Consider the following 18,224-nt stretch of genomic DNA (forward strand, 5'->3'; position numbering starts at 1 on the left):
AATACAATTAATATTCATATATATTAATTTATGTAATATATATTTAATAAATGGCAATTAAGATTTATTTCTAGAAACATCTCTAACATGTTAGTGTAGTATCTAGGGGGAAAGCTTGTTTGATTTTGCTTGACACTCTCATCTTGAATGTCATCTTTTTGTAATTTTAGGATAATAAAAAATAAGAGGAGAAAGGAAATAAATCTCCTTCGTTCACATTTATTTTTGCTTCACAGGTTTACTTATTTCTGCTTAAACATCTTGTTTTTCTGTACAGCAGCATCAGTCAAACTAGAGGAAGGTAGTGAGGAAAACTGTTGAGAGAGTGAGGTTGATTACCTGGCAGAAAATAATCCAGGTAGATGGATCACCTGATCAACCGGGTAAATTACAGTGCAAGCCCGGCCAACCACATGCTGCCTCATGCAGAAGTACAATTTTTTCCCTTTATGTGGTACTGAAACTGAAAATTATCAAAGAAAAACTGATGTCTTTGAATGAAAAAAAAATCTTTTTATTATTTTTGGAACAAAAAACTACAAAAAGGCTAACCCTAAATAAATAAAAATACAAGATAAAAATGTCTATTTTAACAAAATTTTAACACATTTTATTGAGAAACCAAGAACAAAGTCAAGTCTGTTTCAGACGTTAAACAAATATTCACATCTATGACTCTTAAAAAAATAATTTATTGTTCAGATATTAGTTTGAAAAACCAGATGTTTCAAAAATCAAAGGAAAAACCTGCACAGGCAAAATGTTTTTATACTGTTTGTTATTGATTAGACAAAACAAAATGTTGACCAGAGTCTTTGAGGCTTTAAGCCCACAGAGCAGCAGCAGGAAGTCACTCAGATGTGTGTTTCACAAATGGCAAAATTAACAAAATTAAAACCTTAAAAAAAAAATCTGACATTCATGCCTCTTCCTCAGCTTCAAGTGTTCTCAGGTCGGCAGCGCCTTCTTCTCTGCTTTGCTCTGCTCCTTCTCCAGGTGTTTCTGAAAACAAACATATGCTGTAATGTGGGCGGGGCAGTGTTGCATATGTACTTCAGGTATGTTATAATGTGGCTAGGTCTAAGGTGTATCATTATGTGGGCACCTGCAGCTTGTTGTAGTGAGCTTGGCTGCTGCAGTGCATCTTCTTCGCCGTGTCTTCGTTGGAGTAAAACAGGAAACAGATGCGGCAGTAAAACCCCGCCTTCACGTGTTCGACACCTGAAATAGTAACAATGACGATGATGACGGCGAGTTTTTTTTGACGTGAACCTGACGATGACCTGGCGAAGCTTTCTCACCGATGGGTGTGGAGGGTTCGTACAGCGGCAGGGGCAGAGACGCCGTGCTGGCTTTGTTCGCAGCGACAGGAACAGCCTCTGTCTGCTCATTCTGATTAGTCGATGTCTCCATCTGCGAAAATAAAAGAGAAAAACAAAAGATTCCTCTTGTTTACCTGTTTTATTTCTAATCAAAATTTATTTAAATAATTAAAATGTGTAAAAACAAAGTTTCCCCATTGTTAGCATGTTAGCAATTAGCTCCAATCTCTGGTCAGTTGATGGAAAGATGTTTAAATGAATTCAATGTCACCGAAGTCGTCTTTGATTGAACGTTTCAATAACGAGCTGTACAAACGACTCACGTCCTCGCTGTCCTTCAGCTTCTCAGCACCCAAATTTTCGTCCATCACCGTCTCTTCACCACTGACTTCACAGCTCTGCACTTCCTCCTCCTTTTTCTCCTCTTCCTCTGGTTTGACCTCCTCTTTGGGCTTCTTCCCTGGAGGCTCCTCGCTGTCATGGGAGGATTTTAGTGGCGGGCTCTCGCTCGCTCTCTTCTTGGTGTTTGGCACTCTATGGCTTAATGGACAGACGTGATTGAGGGGTTCAGAGGCTTCAGCTTAAAGCAAAGTACATCCACAAGCTGTAAAAGACAGGTGTCATCTCCAGGTTTACATTTAGATAAAAGGCCTGAAGACGACTGCTGCTGTGAAGAGAAACTAATAAATCAAACTCGTGCAGTGAGCACACAAGAAGAAAAAGAAGAAACTCACCCGTGTTTGAGCTGTTTGTACTTCCTGCTCACGTAGAGGGTCAGGCGCTTCCCGCTGAATCTCAGTGGCTTCGCTTTATAATCGGCAGCCATCTTCTCTGCGTCCTCGGCATTACACATCTCGAGGAAACACTGAGGACAAGCATCGGACGGCTTTAAAGCAGCAGGAGTTATGTGGATTCAGGTCGGACGTGCATTTGTCCCAGTTCCGTACCTCTCTCCGGATCCTGTTCAGGAAGTACTTCTTGACCCTCCCGTATGGTTCGGCGAGCTTCAGGACCTCCTCGTCCGTGTATTTGCTGTTGGGGATCTGCCCGATGTACACCACCTTGCTGGAACCGGACTGAACAGCAAACACAGAGAAAATGAGCCCACAAAGAAGAAAACAAACACCGACATGTCCTCATACAGTCGTGTTTCTTTTATCTGACAAATGTCACAAATATCACATTTTTACTGGCCCACAATAATCTGGAACACTAATAACATCCACATCTTCTCTGATCCTGCTTCCTGTCACCGATTTCCAGTGTAAGTCACAATTCATTTTAGTTTTACTATAAACATAAAGCCCACCACAGCCAGGCACCTGCTTATGTAGCAGACCTGCTGAAACCTTAAAACAGCAGTTTGATCATCTGATCAGAATCTTTTAATTGATCCATGATCTTATTGTAAATCCAGAGCCGATCACACTTCGAGGTTGTAGCTCGTAAACGTTGGAACAGCTGAATCTGGGGTTTGTTTTAAATGACTGCTCAAAGATAATTTTACTTATTTATTTTTGATATTTTAGCTTTAACCAATGACCACTGCAGTCTGGCTAAGGTGTATGTATTTAGAACATTTTAGACACAAACCTTATTCTCAGGTTTCAAATTTTGTAGAAATTACTAAATCAGATGAAAACATAACATGGAGGTTAAAAAAATTTAAATAAATCACCTGGATGGTGGGGTAGCTCATGGAGTGACTGATCTTCACCGTCCGCCCGCACACTGACGCCGTGATGTTCCCGTTGTAGAAGTTGGCCATTGCCCGTGCTTCTTCTTCCGTGGCGAACTGAAGGAACGCCTGACGAGGGAGAGGAGACAATGCGATATTTAAAAATACTTTTCAGGAAATATCCAACTACTTCAACTGGATGCAGATTCGTTTACCACTTCTATATTTACCACTTCTCCAAATTTGCATTTGGAACATTTTTCAACTGATGTTTGAAAAAGTTGCTTTACTGCAGTGATACAAATGTCCAGGATTAAACTTTCACTTAACACTGAACAGAGTACCTCGGGTCTCAGGTCCAGCACCAGGTGTTTGACCACCTTTCCGAAAGGCTGGGCGAGTTTCAGCAGCTCGTTGAGGTACTGGTACCCTCGCCTGAAGCCGACGATGTTCACCACCCTCATACCCTGATGGGAGGAGCAAGAATTGAGGAATTCCAGTGAAATAGAGTGAATGAAAACAGGTTTCTGAACAAAAGTTATGTTGGAAATCTCAAAATGTCTGAAGCTAGCGCAATTACATACAAAAGCAAAGATATTATGGATCAAAAATCATTATTAATGCAAAATTTTCCTCTGTGTGGAGGTTTGAGCAAACACCATTATAAACATATTGATTATTATAAACTCAGAGTATTTATCAAAGTAAACGCGTCTGACGAAGCACTAAATAGAGTTAGAGTGACAGTGTGACCTCAGAGGATCAGATTTAGAGGGAGTGTCATGCAGCTGAGATGCAGTGATCCACAGAAACATGAAGTCAAATATTAAAGGTATCAGAGCGACGGCGCTTGGGTACGTACCCCTCGCCTCGTGTTGTCTGCAGAGAAGAGGAGACACAAACAGAGAGGAAGATGTGCGTTAATTTCAAACACCTTTTTTTCAATTGAAGACATCGTCCTCACATCCATGAAGGAAAATGACTTTTTTAAGGAAAAGCTGGTGCTGCAGCACATTACAGGTACAAGTGTTAACTTTGATCTCTAAATATTGATCTGATCAGGTACCGATGTCATCCGACTCTCCGTGGGCTTCGTCGTTGTCTTCCTCCAGCTCGTCCAGCGTCACAAAGTCCTCCATGTTCTCTGGGAAGTCCTGCTGGAAGAGACATCATTAACACACCTGTGCCACTCCTGGATTACAGACTGAAGGACAGAGCAGGTGCGTCACCTCTTCTTCGGGTAGATCTCCCTCCACTGCCTCCGGCGCCTCCGAGCTCTCTGCCGCCTCCATGTTTGCCTCCTCTTTGCTCTCGTGCTCCTCGGCCGAAGTTTCTGTTTCTGCCGCTTCAGTTTGTGGCTCTGACTCCGCCTCCTGCTTGACCTCACCCATGTCTCCAGGTGTGTCATCAGTGACATCATCGGTAACCTGTGTGCAGTTCGGTTTAATTCCAGGAATCACTTTTGGCTTTAATATTTGTTTCAACTTTGTTTTCTCACCTTCTCCTCCTCTTTCTTCTCCTCCTCCTCCTGTCGAGCATCCTCAGACTCCTTTACCGTCTCCTTCACAGACTCTGCTCCCTTAGGCTCGTCCTCCTTCTCCTTGCCATCAGGTACCTGCTCCTCCTTCTCCTTGCCATCAGGTACCTGCTCCTCCTTCTCCTCGCCATCAGGTGCCTGCTCCTGCTCCTGCTCCTCCTCGTCATCAGGTGCCTGCTCCTCCTCCTCCTCGTCATCAGGTGCCTGCTCCTCCTCCTCCTCGTCATCAGGTGCCTGCTCCTCCTCCTCCTCGTCATCAGGTGCCTGCTCCTCCTCCTCCTCGCCATCAGGTGCCTGCTGCTCTTCTCCGTCCTCCCTTCCTTCCATCACTCCTGACACTTCCTCATCCTCGTCCTCCTCCTCTGTTACCATCTTCACTTTGTCCTTCTCCTTTTCTTCCTTATTTTCCTGTCTGCTCCTGGAGCTGGATGAGGAGGTTTTGGAGTTGGAGGACTCGGCTCTGCCATTCTTCTGGCTCGAACCGTCTCCTCCGCCCTGTTTGTGCTTCACACTGTATGAACGAGTGTGTATGAGTTTAAGCTTCCGTGTGTATCCTGACATATATACACTGTGTTAGCAGTTAGCCAGCTAACACCACCTCTCATAACGAGGTCAGAGATGATGTTCAATTTCTAACTTTTAATAAAGAGTCGGGTTTGCTCACTGGCTAATCTGGAGCTACTTCTGCTGACACCCTGCTGTTTTCAACATGACGTCTGCTAGGATCTACGAAAGCTGAAATATCATGGATCAGCTGTGCTGCACCAGTTTAAAGTCTGTGACACAAAGGAACAGGAACAACCATTGGTACCCTGCATGTTTTCTTATATTTGACTTGACAGAACTTGAAAAAAATGCATTCTGGGTACATTTTCACAGCTCGTGTCACCACAATTTAGAGCAGGGGTGTCAAACATATGGCCTGGGGGCCAGAATCAGCCTGGCAAACACTCCAATCTGGCCCACTGGATGGCTTTGGAACATCTGGAGGAAGATCTTTAAGTGTCTTTTCATAAGTTTTGCAGCTTTAACTACTGATACAGATGCTCCCCATACCCGTCCATTTTTCTTATATTAAAATATCTCATGGATTAGATACATAGTTATGGTTCTGTACACCGGCAGAAAGGAGAGTTTTTTATGGCTCGTGTAAGTAGGCTGTATGTGGCCTGAGATTAAAAATGAGTTTGACATCTCTGATTTAGAGCATATGACAGATACCAGGCTCATCCTCTAGCTTCAATTCCGTCTGTTTCAATAAAAGGGCATCTAATTCTGACAATATTCATAATATTCACACTTTCATTAAATACGCTAAAGTGTTTGTCCAAAATAATAACTGAGTGGTCTTGAGGGAGCTTATGAAAGAGTTTATAAACATGTCTTATATAAAATAAATAAATAAAATGACCTCCAATGGTTAATAGTTTCATTCACTTTTAGTTCTTTCAGTAGAATAAACCTCCAGTCACCAGGTCAGGTAACTGTCTTTTATTTCATTTATTTCCCACAACCTCCAGTCAAAGGGTGTATCTGTCCCTTTCACTGCATCTCATTCATGTATGTGTTTACAGTTCCTACACCATGTCATGGTAGCAGTGTCTGAAGCCGGGTACTCACTTGAGGGTTTTGTATTTGGTGCAGATGTTGAGACGGACTATTCTCCCATTGAAGACGAGGGGGTTCTGGGTGTAATGCTTTACCAGCATCTCTGCGTCCTCCACAGTTGCCAGCTGAATAAACGCCTGGACACACAGACGAACACAAAAGCAGCCATCATTCAAACTTATTTCACCTTATCACAGACTATACTCAGCCAAATCTGATCTCCACACTTTCTGTAGTAATGCTGGCATCACATGAGCACTCAAAGAGTAGCAGTGTTTCTTGCTCTGTCTTGATGCACGCTCAATCATCCAGGTAAGTAAAACTCCAAAAGTTGATTCTGTTCATCTGGACGTAGCGTTTTGTGGGAGAAATGTTTCGTCACTCATCCAAGTGACTTCTTCAGTCTCAGCTGACTGCAGGTTTCCCCAATCTTATAAACAGTACATTTGCATAATGACTGAAACCAGCCCACTGAAGGAACAATGGGCTGGGAGGTCAGTTCCTTAATCTTAATTATGCAAATTCTCATGACCATTGATCTACAACCACTGACCAAAGCTCACTGATCAAAGACCACTGATCAATGGCCATGAGTACCATTCACAGAGAGTTGGGGAATGGCTGCAATCACAGCATTGTAAGATGGTGAAAGATGTACCCTTAGGCCCCCTCCTCGATTCAGAGATGGTTTTTCCCTTTTCACGTAAATGGCCTCCTTGACTCCAAGCTCAAACCAGCGTTCCTCCCTGTCCAGGATGTGTACATCCTCATCATTGAAAGAGTGTCCACTGGCCTGTAGGTGTAAATAGACTGCAGAGTCCTGGCCTGACGAGGTAGCTCTTCTGTGATGTGCCATCCGCTTCGCCAGAGGTTGTTTGGTTCCCCTGATGTATAAGGTTGTTTATAAGGCTGGGGAAACCTGCAGTCAGCTGAGACTGAAGAAGTCACTTGGATGAGTGACGAAATGTTTCTCCCTCAAAACGCTACGTCCAGATGAACAAAATCAACTTTTGGAGTTTCCTGCTCTGGTTTATTTACCCGGTCGGTTAAGAAGAGGTGTTTCTCAACCACACCGAAGCGTTCGGCGAGGGTCAGCAGCTCCTGTTTCTTCTCGTCCTCTCGGGGCAGATGGTAGAAGAAGACCACCTTGCTGCCTTGACTTTTGACCTCTTTCTCAGGTTTGTCTATCGGCCGCTCCACCCGCCGGGTCATCGGTTGGTCCCCTGGTCGGTCCACCGGCCGCTTTGTCAGTCGGTCCATCAGTCGATCCATTGGTCGCTCGTCTTTCTGCAGGTTAGAAACAGAAACTTCTGAGGATCTGAGTCTGTGGGGAAGTGGTGAGTTTTATTTAGCAAGCGAGGGGATGTTACCTCAATGAACATGAGGGTCTGGGACAGGTAGAAGGTGACGGGTTTGCCGTACGACGACGGTGGATGCTGCTGGTAGTAGTTCACCACGTCCAGAGCTTCTTCATGTGTGCTCATCTCCAGAAAAGCCTGATGGTCACAAAGATTAGACTTCAATGCTGAAATTCAGTTTTCCTCAGAGAGGTTTTCTTTAAGTTTCACAACCACGTATTTAATGTTGTTATTACTGGATTATATTTAAACTTCTTTAATCCCCAGCTATCTATAGTCTCTTATCACAAGCTCAGTCTGACTCCATTTCTACCATCTTGGACTGCAGCTGGTGCCAGCAGTCCTCCTCCTGGTGTGGAGATCCTCTGTGAGTGGGTTCAGCTCAGCGAGGCTGCGAAGGAGAATGAGGACTACCAGCTGCAGTTTCAGATTGAGGAGATGGAGTTCATGTGCAGGATGAAAGAGTGTGAGGCAGCTGATTGTATTGTTCAGTTACATTTATGAAGAAGAAAGTTTAACTAATGTCTACATCTAAGTTAGAAGTAACTGAGGTGGAAACAGCGAGGTGAGTTTTCCTACCTTGTTCTTGAGGATGAGGTGCTCCCTCAGGCAGCCGAAGCGCTCAACGAGGGCGAACAGGGTCTTGTCGCTGAGAGGCTTCCTTTCATATTTCACCACCACCACCCTGCTCCTCAGCTGAGGACACGACACACACAGTCTTTACTGAAACCAGCTGAGCTCTGCAGAAATGAGCTGATCCACAGGAAGACACAGCAGAGAGACAGAGGAGGTCAGACTCACCTTATTCTGTCCCAATGGACCGGAACCACGTCCTCCACCTACTCCTGACACACAAACACACCGATGTTCGCACATGAGCAAAGACAGATTTCAAAAAGTGTCTGCAGCTTTCTGAGGGCACTAAACAGCCGGGTCTCTTAACCCTCACCCACTCTTTTTAATGGCTCTCTGTATTTACTGTACCTGAGCTTTTTAACCATTTTTATCCCAAAGTCAGCAAGCGTGGCACATAAATGTAACACTGAGCTCACAGGAGAACCCGACTTGATCAGTTGGAAGTTAAAGACTTGACGTCAGCTGTCTGAAACCATCTTTATGAATAAAATAGTGACTCCCCGCACAGAGAGAAAGTGACAAATGACTTAAAATAATACTAATAGTATTAATAGTGATAAAATAAGACATCTGTGGGTCCCTCACCTCCACCCCAGCTCGAGGACATCCCTGCCATTGGTCCTGAAGACATGGGGGCTGGTCCCAGCAGTCCTGCAGACAGGTTGGGGGTCTCCCAGGGACGACCACTAGAATTAAAAACATGTGATTGTCAGTTATCAGACACCAGGATTATTAACACACAACACAAAGCTTTGTTAACACCAAGCCACAGAGACAGTGTGTGAACCCTCTGGAGGCAGGAGAGTTTCTGAATCTTTATCTAATCTAATGAAGCCCATCTGACCAAACAGGAAGTTGCCTGTCAGGTGTACAGTATGCTTGCTGCTCTCTCTGCTGCTGTGCACCATACATGACATACAATGCAAACAACAGAAAGACAAATCAGTGCAGGACAATCTGTTTGGGCATGGCTGTCAGTAATAACACTTTTCCGAGGTTACGTCGAGGTCCTTTAGGACTCTAAATCTAACATCTCAAACACTAAAGGAGGAGCTTAATGTTAGCATCTCTTACCCTCTGCCTGGGCCCATACCAGGGTCCCACTCTGGATACCTGAAAAACAACATTCAGTGTTACACATCTGATAAAGAGGAACAGACCTCAAAGGAACATTTAGTCAACAACGATGAGCTAAAACATTACAACCTCCTGCTGAGGTCAAACAGAGATCGGTACTACGGAGCAGGATTTCATCTCATTCATGTAACTTCAGGGCTAACCTTAAATTTTCTGTACTACAAAGGTCGGTTTACTTCTTACCAGGTACGTCATAAACTAATCTGACTAACGCCAGAGTCATCCCCGTCCAGTGCTGGGATTTTGGAGGGCTGCACAGGACCACGTTTGCGTTGGTTTGGGTACTGAAACTCTAAAAACCAACCTAATTTCTTCTGATGTGAACATGCTGTTAACAGATTCATAACATAATCTGTTTTGGCTCACTGTTGTGTATTAAGAGCGACTCACATGTCCAGAAGGTGCCGTCTGTTTTCAGCATGGCGGAGTCCATTAACGTGTTGGTTCCACTCCTACAAACACAAACAGAGCATTACTGACACTCAACAGGCCGTTTCTCCTAAAATACAACCTGTATATTAAAGGAACAGTTCACACAGTTATTAACCTTCATAGCGTCACCCAGACAATCACTTAGGACCAGATTTACTAAGAATTTAAATGCACTTCATCAGGTTTCCATTTTAAAACCAAAAATTCATGATTAAGATCTTTTTAAGACCTACAAAAATGAATAATTCATTATATTTTGTGTGCAATAATCACTATAACAGACAGTATTTGATGCTTTCTTAAGCCATCAGTGACAGTCATACAGGCAAGAAGAGCTCACCCGCATATCTTCAAACCTGCTCACTGTGTGACTTTGATCAGTAGATTACTAACTTCCTGTTGATTTTTGGTAAATTATGTTTTTGTCAGCATTGAAAAGAACCATGTTAAAATTTTTTGCTTTAAAGCCAAAAAGTGTACATTTCTTCTCAGAGAGAATTTAAATTTCCAAATTCGAGTGATAATCGATTAGATCCTTCTTTCTCACTCCTGACACCACAAACTAAAGAAAAACAAACACAAGACCCCAGCTGCCAAAAGTCTCACAGGTTTAAAAGCTGCCAATTCGATATTCCATGAATGTGTGAGGAGCTTTAAATGTTTCATGTTGGAGACACAAGGAGCAAATCAAGATCCTCCCAGGACTTTGTTAAAGCTAATGAAGTGAAAAGATCAAGTAAATCAGACTGAATGTGTAACATTAACAGCTTTACCAGCTCATGTGAACAGATACTAATTATAAAAAGAGATTTTTGGTTTGATTGGATGACCGCTGGAAAGATCCAAATCTAATTGTTCAATGCTGGAGAGCTTCAGCTGAGAAAATGGAGAGAGGGAACATGCTGTGAGGAGATACAACAAGGAAATTATATGAAGTAAACCGGACCTGAATCAGCGCCTGTCACTGACTGAAGGAAGACTGGAGCTCAAACATTTACAGTTAGTCCGAGAAGAAAAGAGGAAGCAGGTTGGACGTACTCACCATGGTGGAATGAACGTCAAAGTCACAAAGAGAGCACACGTGGGGGAACATGGGGGGCATGACTCCCAAGAAGTCTTGGACTTTTCCGTTTGACGGGGAGCCCATCCTCCTCTGCATAAAGACGGGCTCAGACGGGCCCATGCCGAACCCACTGTGGTGGGAAAGCTCAGAGTATGGCCTCTCTCTGCTCCCACCTCCACCTCCACCGCTGTAATTTAAGCCGTAGCCCCGGCCGAAGGAGACGTCCTGCAGGGAGCTGTACCCAAAGTCTGTGGAGGACTTGGCTGAACCTTGTCGCAGAGAAGAACCGCCCATCCTCCCCACGTGCCCCTCTTCCCAGCTTCCTCCTCGATACACAGCATCAGAGGACATGGCCGCCCGCCGCTCTCCTGCTTCCCCCTTACAACTCTTCAGCTGTCTGAGGATGTGTGGCAGCGTCTCCACGCTGATCTCCTCCTCAGGGATTTCAGCCAGAGCGTCCAGGTCAGAGGGCGACAGCCCCAAACTGGCAAACAGCTTCATGGTGCTGCCAAGATTGCTAGTGCTGCCGCCACATTGGGGCATCTGCCCGTTGCCGTCCTGGCACTCCATGCCCACCCCCACACCCACCCCCACTGGTCTGTTGGGACGCTGCTCGTTCATGTTGAAGTTCAAGGTTTCTGCAGCGGCCAGGAGCCCCCGACCCACAGCGAAGTGTTTCTGAGCGCCGTCAGCCTGCGTCTTCTGAGACATGATATCAAAAAGTCTGTCCCGCTCTCTGGATTCAGCACAGAGAGCCAAGATAAAGAAGGAAACAGGCACTGGAAAAGGTCTTCAAAGATGACAGGAACTTAATGTGGTCAAAGTGAGCAGGAGCTCCTTTTCTTCTGTGGTGGCAAGTCTTATTTCTGCTGAGACACAATGAGGTAGAAAAAGCTTCAAACAAAGCCTCTCCTAAGAAAACAGGAGCCAGTGGAGGCCCTGAGCAACAGACGGAGGAGCACGACTCTGATCTTTACTGCAAAGGGAACATAGGAGGCGGTTAAAGGAGGAGAGAGAGAAAGATTCACCTCAGCCCAGCAGGAGGAACATGACCTGATGCAAACAGAGTGACGGAGACCTCCTCACTGAGGAAGAGAAACTCTGAGTCCATGGAAACATCAATAAGATTGCGAGATTACAGCGAGCCCCTAAGTGAATCACAGCCTGACACAGACCAGGAGTAACATCTGTGCAGGTACAGTGAGAGGAGAAGGAAAGCTGCAGCAAACACGCTTTACGGGTCGAGCTAACAGTTAAGCTAACAGCGCTATGATGTCTACGTTGTTTAACCTGACATGTTAACTAAAAGATTAAGTACACTGTCATTAATGAGAAAAATGAAACCAAAAACGACTCAGATAAGCTGCGCAGCTAACTTTGCTAACATACATGTCCTCCTACCTGCTAACACTAGCATAGCTAACAGCCTTAAGTTATCTGATATTTAACGTGCAAACTGTGCATGAAGCTGTTAACTGTGCATTTACGTGTATAATATGATTTATCTGTAATTACGGACACTCTTACCCTTTCTCCAACACCCGATCGCAGCTGATTAGTAAATAGCACGAGACAGGTGACCAAACTAGAGGATGTGAAGTATCGCGATATTTCCTCTCCTCCTGCATCAGGCGGTGTTTTTGTTTCTGTTCGCTGCTTAAACGTTTTCTATGAAAATAGCTATTAACACAACACACACTTAGCTCCTCTATATTAATAATTTCTCTCAGGTTCTCTTATCACTATAGAGGATATGTATTTTGTTTAAAAAATGAGTTTAGGCTTGTTAAATCAGTGGATTTTATAAACTTTCGGAGGAAGGCGGGCTTTCAGAGTTTGGACTACAGTGCTGCATTCAAGGTCAGAAAAGGTGCCAGCACCTAACGTGATGAAAGCCCTTCTCAAATTGAAAGAATTAGATCAAATTGAAAGAATTAGATCAAATTACAAAACAAAGAAATATGCTGGGTGTGAGTGGATGTCCAGATAAAAAAAAAAACAGCTACACAAGGACTGCTCAAACATGGACTTTCTTATCCTAGGCAGATTATAGTTGTGTAAAAGATCTACAAACATTTTACTCTACTCGTAAACCCACACAAAATAGTTATCTCACTGTTTGCTTTTTAATCCAGACAACACTGAAACCGTTCTACATAAAAGAATCACAACACCTACACCTACTGAACCTTTATACTTTGGCTGCTCCCTTTATGGGTCACCGCAACACTCGTCTCCAACCACTCCACCTCACCCAGTGTGCACGCTCTTCTTCCCCTTGTGCAATGTTTATTGCTTTAGATTGTTGACTCCAATTAATTAAACTCATCAACCTTCAACCTGAGCTCTTTTCATGTACACCTTTTCACCTGTTTCCTTCTCATATGCATGTATTCTGTCTTGCTTCTACTGACTTTTACTTATCTTCTCTCCAGAGACTACCTCTCCTCCACCTGCTCTCTGCAGTTCACAATGTCATCTGTAAACATAATAATCAACAGAGACCCATGACTGTTCTCTCGAATGGAAACTGTAGCTACATCAATTCAGAGAAATACCTAAGCTGATATTTATTCATGATGTCCAGTGATCTACTTACATTGATGACTAAATATAAAAAAATAACAAGCTAAAGTGTAGCGTCAATTATAATGTGTATCCAGACATAAAGTTCTGTACCCAACTGTGATATTTAGTGAATGAATAAAAAAATGAAACAGAGACCCAGAGGAGATTCTTAACCTCTGGTATAAATAACGTTTACCTTATGTGGTCCTCTTGTTAGATTCCTATTTTCCGATGTTAAACCACGAGGCCCATGAAGGCAACACGTCAACGACCAATGAGGAGCGAGCGCACGGTGACGGTTACGGTGGAGATGTAAACAAACAGAAGCAGCGCGGCCATTACAGCAACAACCGAGTTCCAGCGAGTTGACCGTTTGTCTTCTCTGTCGTCGAATAAATCACCCCCGAAGGTATTGTGCTTCATAAAAACACAGCTGCCCGTTCCACCGTGCTCCTCTAACGCGGCTGGGTGCTCGCGGTGGTGTTTTCGCGGTGATATTTTTCTGTTTCTGTTGTGTTCTCGCCAAAAATTATTCGCTAGCTGCTTGCTATTGTTGTCCGTCAGACAGCGGCCATGACGGCGAGCATTATAGCGGCCGAAGCTACGTGTTTGTTCCCGCTGACCCCTGTCCCTCTCCCTCACTGTGTCCTCTGGTTCTCCTTGCAGACATGAAAGACCCGAGCATCAGCAGCGGGGGCCCGAACATGACCACCGGCACCGAGTTGATCCTCACCAGCCAGTTCAACGCCGAGGACGACCCGTTCGCCGAGTATATGTGGATGGAGAACGAGGAGGAGTTCAACAGGCAGGTGAGGAGCTGGGACGAGGATGACCTGGACTGCAAGTGAAAAAATCTGCGTTTAAGGCGGAAAAATGGTTAAAGAGTCTGAAATTAAATTTATTATGGAGGAGGAAAAGTCATCCAAAACAAAGCAGGCTGATCTTTTAAGGTAGAACAGATTTAGCTGGCGTTTAAAGAGAAGTTATACCTCAAACCAGTAGCTACAGAAAGACTCAGTTGACTATTAAGGTGGAAATCTAATGTTTGAATAATATGTTGAAAGAGTAATTATTGCCTGAGATTACAGACTAATTATCTTTTTATTAACTATTGTTTTATAGATACATTATGTCCAATGTTAGGTGGACTCAGATAACTTTTAAGGTGGAAATCTGTTTTTCACCTTACACCTTACACCCAGAAATTGTTCTCTAAAACTTGTGTATGCAGACAAATATAGCTTTCCCCTTTAAGATCGAAATCTGTCATTTTCCAGACAGATTACACCTCAATTCTGTATTCGTCTACTTAAAATGAAAGATCAGCATCTGCACACGGACTCCTCTGACTGCTTTAAGGTTTGACTTGAGGGTGATTTATTTTGGGAGACAGACAAGGCATCTGAAAAACACTCCAAGATTAATTTTTAAGGTGGGAATAAACAGATGAAGTTGCGGATTTGTTAATTTTTATATGAGCTCAGTGAGCTCTGTTTCTAAGGTGGAAATCTGCAGATTAAGATAAGTTGTACCTAAACGGTTGTTTTTAGTTGTAAGCAAAGATCAGTATTTTCAAACAGACTCAGTCAACTTCTAAGGAGGAAATCTGTTCTTTTTTTTATAGATTACACTCACGTTGCTCTGATGTGAAGCTCCCATATGCGGATAAAGCAGTATGTTATGGTGTAGATTTCTGCAGACAGACTTTCCTGGTTGGAATTGGAGGTTTAAGGGAAACTACATGTCAGAATTTTGTTGTTTTAGTCATAGTGTTGCAGTATAATTCCAATCTGCTTTGCTTGGAAGATCAGTTTCCATAGATAGACTTTTAAAGTGCAAATCTGGGGTTTATGTTACAAGAAAAAATAGCCTTAACTTGGACTTATTTATTTGAGAAGTATCTAGAAACATATTCATTTTTAAGGTGGTAATGTGAATTTTAAATTGTAGTTTATTGAGATTAAGAGAGATAAAGTGAAATTAGGTTGATTTGATTTGAAGGCAGGGAAAGTATCCAAAAGCATGATGGGTGACTTTTTAAAGTGGATATCTGTAATTATCTTTACAGGCTAAATCCAGAAATTGTGCTGTTGTACATCTTGTATATACAGATGACAAATCTTAAGGTAAAAATCTGGACTTCTAAGTTGAAGATAAAAAGAAACTTTGTATGTTTACGTACAAACTCAGCTGATTTTGGTTTTTAAGGTGGAAATCTGTTTTTCAAAAATTGTGATTTTTACAGCAAAAATGTGCACTTTAAGGTGAAAGTATGATTAAATAGAATATTTCCAACACCTGTGTTGTTCAACTGAAAACAAAGGTCATTGCCTACAGATTCACGTTTTTAAGGTGGAAATCTAGGGTTTTGTTTACAGATTAAAAGAAGGTTAACATTTAGAAATTGTGCATTCTTAAAAGTAGCTGTGATTTTAAGGTGGAAATTTACAGTTTGAAGGAAAATTACACTGAGCAGCTGAAGCCTGTGTGCACCACAAAGCAGTGGCTCCTTGAGCTGGAATTCAGGTCAGGCAGTGGCCTGATTATGCAATCAGCTGACAGCGTGTGGAGTCGGTTAACAGAGGAGTAGGTGGGAGGCGTCCGGTTGGAAATTTCCATAAGGATGTTTTGTTTGGAAAAAGAGTCTGTGGAGCTGTGTTTTAGAGAGCGTTACGTTTCACAAAGAAAGGAGGACTGCAGCTGCTGTGTTACTTTAACTCTGTTCTGTGTTAAACTCTTAAAATTTGTTTCCGATTTATATTTGTAAAATCAGCCGCTCTGTTTCGAGTAGTCGTCTCGTTGTGATTGGTCAGGTGCTGCAAACCCCGCCTCTGACATGTGAACACGCTCATTGCTAGATTAGGAAAGCCTGGGCTTACTTATTGAGCTGCTAACCAGCATCATCTTAGGCAGAGAAGGAAACAAGGATAACTGGATTAGTAGAAGGGGGTGCAGAGCAGATTCCCCTGAAGAACATTGTAGCATCTCTCCTTAAAGTGTTATCTGTGTGATGTTCGCTCTCGGGTTGGACGACATGTTAAAAGTTTTGGTTCTTTGTTGGTCCAACAAACGTGTGACTGCTGCTTCTCTGCCTGTGTTTTCGGCAGGTGGAGGAGGAGTTGTGGGAGGAGGAGTTCATCGAGCGCTGTTTCCAGGAGATGCTGGATGAGGAGGAGGAGTGGGAGTGGTTCATCCCGTCCAGAGATCTCCCTTCTCAAAGCGTCAGCCAGCTGCAAGAGCAGATCAGCCTCCTGGTCCTCGATGGCGACAAAGACCTGGATGTGGTGGTGAGTTTATCACCTTTACCATTGGTTACAGAGAAAACTCGTGTTTTGGCCATAAGAATAAAAGGACACCAGAAGATGGCGTCCTGTCAGCTGACATTATTCCAACACATTATAAAAAAAATGTAGGATTACAGCAAATATACTCCAAAGCCAAAACATTAAAAACAACCACTAATAAAATAAAATAAAGTTTGAAAAATAGAATAAAAACTACACAAATAATTTAGTATAGCCAAATGGAAAAAGACAAATGACCTTTAATTCAGTAAAAATCTGAAACACGTTTAATCTGAATGAAACGTGTAAAGCTGAATATGATACAACAATGTGTAAAATAGTGCAATAAAAAAGGATGAAATCAATAATACAGAAAGAGCTGCTGAGTGAGACACAGCACAGTGCCTGAACGTGTCTGATAACATCTCCACACTCATTGGTTTCTCAGGTTTTTTTCTTCCCAATTAGTTGATTATTAAATTAGTCTCTGACTGTTGACCCTCATCTGTCCAGCAGAGGTCACTGTTTCTTTATTTTCTTCACAGAAATAACAATGACGGTTTTTCTTCTTCTCTCCTTCAGGTGACCAGCAGCTTGAACCCCAATGCCAAGGAGTTCACCCCAGGCATCCAGAAACATGCCATGTGACCCGGCTAGGCTCCTCCCTCCCCCCAACCCTAGTCCGCACTGTGACATCATCACCAAGATGTCTGCTGTATTTTCCAGCTGCCACTCGACCTTCAGCCTGACGTGTTGCCAAAGTTCTGCGCTCGCATGTCTTCACAGTTACAGTTAGGGGTGTGTGTGTGTGTGTGTGTGTGTGTGTGTGTGTGTGTGTGTGTGTGTGTGTGTGTACTCTCTGAATGTACATCAGCTGAGAGGAGTGTTTGTATGACTCTAAATCAGAACAAACTGCTTCCTGTCTCCACTTTAATTATTATTTTTGGGGCACTTTTATAAAACCTGAAATCAAACTGTGTGCTTGTTTTTTGTTTGTTTGTTTTTTTTTTGTTTTTTTTTTTAAATTCGACTTCCTGTTCAGAGGGTCGCCTTCGCCGCCTCGTGGCGTCTAAAAGCACTTTTCCGGTCGTGGTTTGTTTAGCTGGCTGTTCTGCTGTTTCTTGCTCTTTTTCCCAGCATCCTTGGCGTTTCTGTCAGCTCTGACTTGTCTTCGCTCTGCTGCCTACATCAAATAACTCGTGTTGACTTTTTTTCTAAATGCACAGAAAGTACTGTATAAAAAGTCATATAAACAAAAACAATGTAAAAAAAATCTATTTTTTCTTATACTACTTGAAATAAATGTTTATGAAAGGAAAAAAAAGTGTTTGTCTGTTAATAAAAAGCATCCACACAGCTAGGAGAGCAAAAAGGACTGGGCAAAAGTCTTGAACCACCCCAAAAGTGCAGCGATCAAGCGAAACGTAAACATACATGGAGATGCAGTATATGATTTATGTAAGTATGGTCATTTATAAAGTAAAAAATATATAATTTTTTACGTTTTTTAGAATGTTCTTTAAAATTGTTAAATACTAATTTTTAAAAATAAATATACATATTTTATTTATATGCTAGACACTTGACCTCGAATAGTTCAC

General features: G+C 42.9%; 2 protein-coding genes across 8 annotated transcripts; one reads left to right on the forward strand and one right to left on the reverse strand.

Moving 5' to 3' along the window:
* Nucleotides 1-199: 199 nt before the first annotated feature.
* Nucleotides 200-13,647, reverse strand: LOC146392797 (uncharacterized). 7 transcript variants are annotated; one of them, XM_084953457.1, is made up of 22 exons: nt 13,536-13,647; nt 10,751-11,637; nt 9,667-9,728; nt 9,214-9,252; nt 8,725-8,825; nt 8,305-8,348; nt 8,083-8,199; nt 7,516-7,641; nt 7,184-7,432; nt 6,158-6,282; nt 4,499-5,048; nt 4,230-4,427; nt 4,067-4,157; nt 3,863-3,879; nt 3,345-3,467; nt 3,001-3,129; nt 2,270-2,398; nt 2,057-2,187; nt 1,646-1,862; nt 1,302-1,413; nt 1,106-1,221; nt 200-1,002 (listed from the first exon to the last, which is right to left on the reverse strand). In XM_084953457.1, exons 2-22 carry the CDS (start codon nt 11,480-11,482, stop codon nt 949-951), a joined length of 3,462 nt encoding a protein of 1,153 aa, XP_084809583.1. In that variant the 5' UTR covers nt 11,483-11,637; nt 13,536-13,647; the 3' UTR covers nt 200-948. The 7 variants fall into 7 exon arrangements, with proteins under 7 accessions (XP_084809583.1, XP_084809557.1, XP_084809564.1 ...); XM_084953431.1 differs by lacking the exon at nt 13,536-13,647 and adding an exon at nt 12,299-12,852; XM_084953438.1 differs by lacking the exon at nt 13,536-13,647 and adding an exon at nt 12,299-12,852 and having other exon boundaries at nt 10,751-11,640.
* Nucleotides 13,648-14,007: 360 nt separating this feature from the next.
* On the forward strand, nt 14,008-17,947 carry LOC146392798 (polyadenylate-binding protein-interacting protein 2-like). Its single transcript, XM_084953520.1, has 3 exons — nt 14,008-14,148; nt 16,447-16,626; nt 17,206-17,947. Exons 1-3 carry the CDS (start codon nt 14,008-14,010, stop codon nt 17,269-17,271), a joined length of 387 nt encoding a protein of 128 aa, XP_084809646.1. The 3' UTR covers nt 17,272-17,947.
* The last annotated feature ends 277 nt before the right edge of the window (nt 17,948-18,224 follow it).

The sequence above is a fragment of the Perissodus microlepis genome, chromosome 2, assembly GCF_051167445.1.
Source record: "Perissodus microlepis isolate ML-2025 ecotype Zambia chromosome 2, ASM5116744v1, whole genome shotgun sequence".
Lineage (NCBI taxonomy): Eukaryota > Metazoa > Chordata > Actinopteri > Cichliformes > Cichlidae > Perissodus > Perissodus microlepis.

Bases quoted from the DNA above. Each gene is read 5' to 3' on its own strand.
- LOC146392797 (XM_084953457.1), bottom strand. From the start codon at position 11,482: ATGTCTCAGAAGACGCAGGCTGACGGCGCTCAGAAACACTTCGCTGTG. The intron at 9,253-9,666 runs GTGAGTCGCTCT...GTTGTTTTTCAG, and splicing joins AGACGGCACCTTCTGGACAT to GTATCCAGAGTGGGACCCTG. The intron at 8,200-8,304 runs GTGAGTCTGACC...TCGTGTCCTCAG, and splicing joins GTCCATTGGGACAGAATAAG to CTGAGGAGCAGGGTGGTGGT.
- LOC146392798 (XM_084953520.1), top strand. From the start codon at position 14,008: ATGAAAGACCCGAGCATCAGCAGCGGGGGCCCGAACATGACCACCGGC. The intron at 14,149-16,446 runs GTGAGGAGCTGG...TGTTTTCGGCAG, and splicing joins AGGAGGAGTTCAACAGGCAG to GTGGAGGAGGAGTTGTGGGA. The intron at 16,627-17,205 runs GTGAGTTTATCA...TCTCTCCTTCAG, and splicing joins ACAAAGACCTGGATGTGGTG to GTGACCAGCAGCTTGAACCC.